The 9231-nt window shown below is 29.2% G+C and overlaps 2 protein-coding genes across 5 annotated transcripts; both read left to right on the top strand.

Moving 5' to 3' along the window:
• Positions 1–2907: 2907 nt before the first annotated feature.
• LOC107957485 (CBL-interacting serine/threonine-protein kinase 9) lies at positions 2908–9099 on the top strand. 4 transcript variants are annotated; one of them, XM_041112211.1, is made up of 10 exons: positions 2908–3228; positions 3596–3765; positions 3846–4028; positions 4115–4198; positions 5092–5115; positions 5463–5516; positions 5622–5665; positions 8521–8602; positions 8680–8769; positions 8886–9099. In XM_041112211.1, the coding sequence occupies exons 5-10, from the start codon at positions 5101–5103 to the stop codon at positions 8919–8921; spliced, it is 321 nt and encodes a 106-aa protein (XP_040968145.1). In that variant the 5' UTR covers positions 2908–3228; positions 3596–3765; positions 3846–4028; positions 4115–4198; positions 5092–5100; the 3' UTR covers positions 8922–9099. The 4 variants fall into 4 exon arrangements, with proteins under 4 accessions (XP_040968145.1, XP_040968144.1, XP_040968146.1 ...); XM_041112210.1 differs by having other exon boundaries at positions 5052–5115; XM_041112212.1 differs by having other exon boundaries at positions 4115–4225.
• Positions 3571–4479, top strand: LOC121203309 (peroxidase 43). The gene is made up of 4 exons (XM_041111933.1): positions 3571–3765; positions 3846–4028; positions 4115–4198; positions 4468–4479. The coding sequence occupies exons 1-4, from the start codon at positions 3571–3573 to the stop codon at positions 4477–4479; spliced, it is 474 nt and encodes a 157-aa protein (XP_040967867.1).
• Positions 9100–9231: the final 132 nt, after the last annotated feature.

Here is a 9231-nt window from a genome sequence, read left to right as displayed (position 1 = left end):
TAATGTGTAAAATATGTATGAGTAAAAATAGATGACATGCATAGCGAATGGATAAATAGAATCTACATAAAATATAAAATATACAATCCAATAATTTAATGTACACATGAATGGATTAATAAATGAAATGATGCATATAATACAATATATCAATGTACATATATAAAAATATGTATTTGAAAGTAAATTATAAAAGTCTAAGATATTACATAACATATGAAATACATAACATAACAATAATACATTAATTATAAAGTAAAAACAAATATTGTATAATAATATAAAAACATAAGTTTTAAAAATATATGTATAATATAAACAATTGATAAATAGAATGGGCATATAAAAAATTGTGATATTTAATAATAAATTTAAAATATAATATATAATAAAAAATAATTTATAAGAATAATAATTATATAAAAAATATAAAATATATTGGTTTAGAAAAATAATGTATAAAATATCAAATATGTAAAAGAATTTATATTTATAATGAAATGATTATATAATATATATACATGCATAGAAAATATATATTTGAAAATAAACTATATAAAAAAGGTTAAATATTATGATATATAAAATACATAATCAAATGTATAAAAGATAGGAAAAAAATATACATATTTGAAAAATGAAGAAATTAAAATAAAAAATGGTTGAAAAACTAAGATAGATGAAGAATAAAATAAGAACAAACCACAGAGAGTAAGAACGCAAGAGGGAAAGAAATTTGAGTGAATGCTCTCAAGAATTCTTATTGCTTCCCAAAACTCAAGTGTCATTTACAATGAAGGGAGAGGCCTCTATTTATAGTTGAGCCTCCCCAAATCCAACGGTACAGATCAATTACATCAATGGTTAAGATTAAAGGATATCTACGAATTAAATCTCCAAGATTACAAAATCATATCTTCTAAGATAGTATATCATATTTAAGATTGCAACCATATCTAAGATTATATCATATCTAAGATTGCAATCATATCTAAGATTGCAATCATATCTAAGATTGTATCATATCTAAGATTGCATATCATATCTAAGATTGCATATCATTGAAGATTATATTTCCATATGAGTCAAGCTTGTAGATGGACCTTAAATCTTTTCAAGTAATAGGCCCTTCCGATCGGGCCAAATTATATTTGTAATTCTGGACTGAACTTTGGATTTCATTTTATTTTTGTTTATTATTTTTGTTTTTGGACTTATTTCTGGGCCCGGGCAAAATTGAGTGTCTAGAAAACTTATGATTATAGTTTAAATTATTTAAGAGATAATAGATAAACTTTATATATATATTAAATGGTTTAAGATTTAATCTAAAAATAATTTGATATATTAAAAATAATTCAATTCAAATTAATTCCTCTACACTTAATTTATTTAAGTGAAATTTAAACTTAAAATTTAGCCCTTATATTTTACTTTGATTAGTTTTAGTCCCTGTATTTTTCAAATCGATCAATTTTATCTTTTGTACTTTTCAAATTTTAAAATTTTAGTCATGATCACTCAAATGATAGCAATTATATATGTTTGGTTAAATTTTGCTATTAGTCTTGGTATTGTGCGTAAAATTGTAGGTTGAGTTCATGTTAATTAGATCATTCTTGGTCCCTATACTTTTCGAATTTTGAAATTTTAATTTTGACACAAATGACAACTGTTAAATCCGTAACTGGCTTTTTGTGAGTAATATGTTTGTTACATTAGATTTTAAAAATAGCAAAACTTAATGAATTTAAAAGCTACTATTTAATTAATACTACAATTTCAAAATTTCAAAATTACAATGACTAAAAATAACAAAATTAAAGTAAAATGACTAAATCCACAACTTACATATAATTCAATGACTAATAAAATAATAATAATTAAAAATATTTAACTTGTTTATATTTAAAAAATTAATAAATATCAAATGAAAATAACATGTACATATTTATAAAAAAAATTAAAACAATATTATTAGGTTTAAGTAAATTTACGTTAAGTATTTATAAATATGATGTGTTTTAAGTAAAATTTAATTGGAGATTTAAGGGGTTAGCGGCGTTTTTTAACGTAAACGGTGTCGTTTTAATTTAACGCAAAAAACATAATTGTTTAACTTAAACGGCGTTGTTTTCCTTTCTGAAATGTTTTCTTTTTCTCATGCCCGACACTAAAACCCCTAATTTTTTCCCCTAAAATCAGTATCCTCAAAACACCCCCAATCTCACCCCTCCGTTGCTCTTAAAACCCCTAATTTAATTCCTAAAAGAGTTGATCATGGTAATTAAATTTTAACTTTCAATATTTATATTTTTTATCAAATTGATTCTTATTTTTTGAACCAAAACCTTCCACTTTTTAAAAAATGTTAAATCTCATTTTTAATAGAAATGTAATTGTAAAATTAATTTTTTAATAATATTGATGTGAAAACTTACAAGGTAATTCACATGACATGATACTAGTTTTTTATATGTTAATTTAAAAATGATAAAAAACTTCAAAAAAATTGAAAATTTTAAAATAAAAAATTAAAAATTAAAAACTTAAAAACTTAAAAACTTAAAAACTTAAAATTTTAATATTTAATATTTTAGTCCATATTTCAATTAAAAAGATCAATATTCAAAATTTTAAAAAATAAAAATTCCAAAAAATGATAATCTTAGCACAGAAATTTTAAAATAAAAAATAGAAAAAAATATGTTAAAAATGAAAAAAAAATTGAGCAATAGTGGCGTTTTTTCTAAAAAATACCGTAAAAAAGTTGAGCTATAGTGACGATTTTGGTGAAAACGTTGCAAAAAGTTGAGATATAGTGGTGTTTTTGTAAAAATGCCGCAAAAAACTTTCACTCGAAATGGGGTCGTTTTATTTTCACCCCCTTCCCTAAATCTCCAATTTTACGCTGATAAAAACCTTTATTTTATTCCCTTTGCTTTCACCGACAAAATCCCCTTCTCATAAATTTTCTCTCTTGAAGATTTCATGCCTACCCACCTTTAATCTAAACCAACGGAAGAGACGCGGCATGCAATTTGACTGTTCCAATTTCCTTTTCAACGTTCAATTAAAACCCTAGCCTCTTCCTTTTACTTCTATCGGGAGGGGGGGAAGGGAATCATGTCTTTCGATTTCATATGCTGAAGCCGTCCTGCAGCTGCTTCGGATCCTCCCAAGATCTGTACGGCTGAGGACCAAAAGAAGAAAGATGATGAGGATCTGGTGAGTGACTGTTTGGGATTTAGCTTTTTTGGTTAACTGTATCGATTTTTTTAACACTTGGCTTTTATTTGTATATTCTGGTGAGTTGGGATTGGGAGTAGTATAAGTAGAAGTAGAAAAAATGAGAAAGCACATGCAAATTTTGGTTGAGAGTTGACACATTGGCTTCTTTATCCCAGAAGCTGTCAGCTTAAGAGCTGTTGACCCTTCCGCCACTTACTTAAACTCCTTTTCCTTCTTTTTGTTTTTGGCGACTATATACATATATATATTTGTTCATCTTTCAGGACATCGCCTTGTTGATTATCATTGTTATACGGTGTATTTAACATCATGAAAACAATGGGTTTTGTTTTCCTTTTGCTAGCTTTTTTTGCCATTGGAGTTGTTCAAGGCCAACTAAGAGTGGGGTTCTATTCAAACACATGCCCAGATGCTGAGTCCATTGTGTCTAGCGTTGTTCGAAATGCCACTCAGTTTATCTCCAACATCCCTCCTGTCTTGTTCAGGCTCCATTTCCATGACTGCTTTGTTGAGGTCTCTCTATCTTTTCTTCATTCTCCATTAACATTATGTTAGGATTCTCATTATATATAATGTGTGTGGGATATCATCAGGGCTGTGATGGTTCAATCCTGATAGAAAATGGTCCAAAAGCAGAGAGGCATGCATTTGGTCACCAAGGAGTTGGGGGATTTGAAGTGAAAGAGCAAGCCAAAGCTCAGTTGGAAGCTACATGTCCGGGAGTGGTTTCTTGTACTGATATAGTTGCCTTAGCAGCTCGAGATGCTATAGCTTTGGTATATGAATATATTTCATTTGTGGATATAAATTGTTTTCTTCTCTCAACATTTAATGATTTATTCTATGTATGTATGGCATATAGGCAAATGGACCGTCATATGAAGTTCCAACAGGGCGTAGAGATGGAAGGGTTTCGGATGTTTCTCTGGCGGCTAACATGCTAGATGTTAGTGACTCAATCTAGCAACTTAAGGCTAAGTTTCTTCAGAAATGGCTCTCTGAGAAAGACCTTGTGCTTCTCAGCGCTAAATTACCCCTTTCTCTCTCTCTCTCTCTCATGCATGTTTGATGATCTCATGGTTGCAGTAGGAACTCAACTGATATATCATGACTTAGGAATACTTACATATGTATGTATGTATGTTACTAATTAAGGGCCATGCTAGGCAGGTAAGCTGGTGTTTTCAAGTTTGTTTGTTTTTTTTTCCTTTCCAGGCTAGTTCATGAACAATAGCCTGTCATACTTACTATAGGATAGATAAGGTTTCAGTGAAGCTTTTTTTCACTTTATTGCTTGTGCCAATTAAATATTGAATCTACAACTATGAATGATGGTCTTCCACTTTTGACTCTTGAGCATCTAATGCTATTTGGATTTTCCAATGAAAATGCATGCAGCGGCGCATACAATTGGAACGATATTTCATGTTCTTACAAACAAAATTCTAGGAAGCATTTATTCTTCGTGCGAATTTTCCTCCAAAGGCATACTATTTTCACTTAGCATTTTTATCAATGTTGTTTCTGCTGTCAATTAATAGAACACCATATCCTTGGCTATGGGATTTTGCTTGGTAGTTATGAAGCTAATTATTGAAAGTTGAAACTCATGCTTGTTTTATGAATGCTTACATGCATGGCAAGCTGTTTTTAGCCTCTTTCTATTATGTTTGTTGCTTTGTATTAGCATTCTCTATGCTACTTGCCCTGCAAAATTCCAAGTTTCCATTTTTATTAAAGATGGAAATCGGGTATTTGGAAATGTTAATTATCTGATCTTTGGAAATTTTACCCAGCAGAATTAAGCTAACTTTATGGTTCTATTTTTAATTAATGCAGGACTGAGCAATGCTTCCTTTACAGGTTAGTTTCCTATTTTTTTGTCATGAATTTCAGAGTTAATATTATAGGCAGTCTAATTTAACAATGTAGTAAACATTATATTTGATAATTTTGGATACGACATATAAGAAAAAACGATTAAAATACAACATGATATGAACATCTCAAACAATAATTTGTATGGTGAAACGGTAAAATCCATTTATGAACCAATAATTTGTATGGAAAAATGGTTGAAACAGATGGTCAAGGCATTTAGTTGGCAGTAACATCTTATAAATATTAACTATCAATAATGGACGAAAAGATAGAAAGCTCCATGTCTAGTATTGTAATCTTTTATTTTCTTTGACACGTTGAAAATGTAGGAGGATGGGTTGCTTCACACTGCTTGCGAGACTCCAAATTATGTTGCTCCGGAGGTTTTCACTCATGAACTCATAGAAAATAATTAGCTGTATTGCTGCAACTCTTCTTTTTTCTTTTTTTTCCCTTTTCATTATGGTATCTGATATTTTTATTTCCAGGTGCTCAAAGATAAAGGTTATGATGGTACATCATCTGATATTTGGTCTGTAACACCGCTAACCCGTCTCCGTCGCCGAATCAGGGTTACGAGGCATTACGAAACCAAGCTCACATAAACATAACTTTAATATATAATTCCAAATGCAAGTCCAATTCATGAACATATATAATCAAATTCAAGCATGGAAGTTAAACTCTTTTCGCATTGCTATTTACACAATAGGATTCAAAATTATCCAAAACATTATCAAGCCTATACATGCCATAAGATCGAGTTCAAATATTTAACAAAATACCAAAAGAAGTCGATAGTGTGATGGGCGGTGCTGATGATCCCCGAGCTCGTAACGCGTCTCCAAAAAAAAAATCTATAAAAACGAATGAACGAAAGCAAACAAAGTAAGCTTTTATAGCTTAGTAAGTCTATAGCATATCTATAATACATATAAAAGAATCTTATAATTCTTTAAGTAAATTTATTGAAATTACAATCATCAAATATGATTACTAATCAAACACTACTTTATTGAGTCATTTTGTTTAAGTCTAAAAGGATGTATATTTATCTAATACACATAAACGGACAAATGTATATACATTATATGCATATAATCAAGTTACTAGTATAATCCTTAACAGCATATACTGATTTCTAGAGTACTTATTGTTCGCACTTCATCGAATCCATTTAAATACAACTATTCAACTACATATATCAAAAGCCAAATTTTTATGCTTATCATTCATAAATGCCGAATGCACATATGCACCTATACCCATCTATGCCGAATGCATAGATACATACACTTATTTTCACCTATGCCGAATGCATACACATAAATATATCCACCTATGCCGAATGCAACATATATATATATACATATCTATCAATTGCTTAGACCAAATATATGTATATATATATGCTCATCAAGTTAATATGACTAAAATCATGTGATTGAACATTTATGTATACATCGATTTCATATAATCAAAATCATAGAGGTATCAATTGTATATTATCACATGCTTTAAACGGATTCACCGGCATTTAGCCTGCTAGGTTTTAAAACCTGATTCAATACACCGGCTCTTAGCCTGCTAGACTTATAGTCCGAAATGTGTCACCGGCATTAAGCCTGCTAGACTTATAGTCTGAAATGTGTCACCGGCATTAAGCCTGCTAGACTTATAGTCTGAAATGTGTCACCGGCATTAAGCCTGCTAGACTTATAGTCTGAATTATGTCACTAACGATAAACCGAATGATACTGAGCTTTAACAAAAGAATCTCAATTCATAGGAGTTGTATATCATAATGGTATATAGAATTCACATAAAAATTCAGCTCAATAATTTATAAACTATATCCTTAACCCACATCGGTATAAAAAGTTCAGTCATCAAATTCAACTCAATATCTAAATTATACATCCGAATATATATATGTATATATATATAACTTAACACAATGAAACATACTATTAATATCGTACTTTCGAACACATTAAGATAATCCAAGCTAATAATTTCATCTCTTCAACCCCGTTCAAGAACCTTTACAAGAACATACATACCTAATCGAATCTCCCTTTTTCATATATAAGTTTCATACTTAAATTTATCACAAGAACATATACATGCATAGTTGCATAGTCGAACCCCTTATAAACTTGTATAAATGGCATACCTAAGTTCAATACGAGAACATATAGATGTAGATTTGCATAATATATATATAATTCACTCATACTTTTAATTATTTCAACTATCATATTTTTAATTATAATTCATCCAAAAACAGCTCATATACTTATTTATATACTGATTTTATGACATTAAATAGCTAATAGACTTACCTCGGATATCAGCAAACACGATCGACTATTCGATTATCTTCGACTTCCCCCGATCTAAATTCGTTTTCTTCGTTCCTTGATCTAAACATAGTCAAATTTAACCTTTTTATTCATCAAAACATTCATTTGAGTCCAACAATACATAAATGGGAAAATTACCATTTTGCCCCTAATATTTTGCACTTTTTGCAATTTAATCCTTTTTGCACAAAACACAAAATACACAAAATTTGCCCATAACACACAAGGGCCGAATATTCATGGTTCTCATACAAGTCCACACATTGCATTTATTTCACATTTTAGTCCCTCAAAAATTTATTTTCACAATTTAGCCCTAAATACTCAAATTCATCAAAAATACCAATACAAAACATGTTAATCTAAGACATATCTTCCATTATTCATCATCAAACATCCCAAAACACAAATATTCATCAATGGCATAATTCAAAATATTCATCAATTCACAAAATTAAGACATGGGTTTTGAAGTATTCAAAGCAATGATCTCAAAAACGTAAAAATTATCAAAAACTAAAATCAAACTAACCTTGAATTGAAATCCCTAAGATGGCCGAATGCTAAAGCTTGAAGAACAAAGTTTCTTTCTTTTTGTTTCGGTGATACAAACAATGAAGAAAGAAAAAAAAACTTATTTCTTTTATGTTTTAATGATATAATAATATAATATTATACTATTACTATTATAACTTTTATATTTAATATATAAAAAGTATATATTAACTATCATTGCCGTCCACTATCTTTTAAAATGGGCTAATTGCCCTTTAAGAACCTCATATTTAAAAGCCACCATCAAATAAGCACTTTACACCTTAATAATCAAACTTCACATTTTATGCAATTTGATACTTTTGTCAATTAAACACATAAACAACAAAATTAATTCACGAAACTTTCACACATTTAAATTCACACATCATAAACACACAAAATAATATTAAAATTTTTTTCAGACTCGGATTTGTGGTCCCGAAACCACTATGTCCAATTAGAGTCAAAATCGGGCTGTTACATGGTCTTGCGAAGTTATTCTCTTTGTTCTCATGGCTGGTTATTTGCCTTTTGATGAGCCAAGCCTTATAGGCTTGTATAAGAAAGTAAGTACCCTCCAGATTTGGTCTGTCTTTTTAGATGAGAACTTCATTAAAATTGTTTGTACCTTGATAAATTTCAGATCTGGGAGGCTTCTTTCAGCTGTCCATCATGGTTTTCATCCGGTGCTAGGAATTTGATTAAGCGTATTCTTGATCCAAACCCTCTTATCGTAAGTTTCAAATTCAATTCATCCTATGAAAATTTGTGATTACATGCAATCTTTGATCTCAGTATAAGCTTTAGCGTGTGCATTTTGGTTGAAATTCTGCATGTTCTTCTTTGCAGCGTATAACTATTCCTGAAATTCTACAAGATGAATGATTCAAGAAATGGTACAAGCCACCAAAATTTGAGCAGGACGAGGATGTAAATCTTGATGATAATATCTTATATTTTACATAGTTATGATTTAAGTCCTTATTTCATTTAAGTAACTTCATTATAATATCTTATTGTATTGATATCTTTATATTTAATCTAATTTTTATTATTTATTTTAGTTTTGATTCTAAATTTTTATTTTTATTTTAATATTTAAGATAACTTGAGTTCTAACTTTTGGATTTTAATTGTGTTATTAATTTATTATTTTAAATTCTAAATTTAAATTCATTAATTTTTTGTATTTAGT

The sequence above is a fragment of the Gossypium hirsutum genome, chromosome A05, assembly GCF_007990345.1.
Source record: "Gossypium hirsutum isolate 1008001.06 chromosome A05, Gossypium_hirsutum_v2.1, whole genome shotgun sequence".
Taxonomy (NCBI): domain Eukaryota; kingdom Viridiplantae; phylum Streptophyta; class Magnoliopsida; order Malvales; family Malvaceae; genus Gossypium; species Gossypium hirsutum.
Note: the sequence above shows the minus strand (reverse complement) of the source record. Positions and strands in the feature narration are given on the sequence as shown.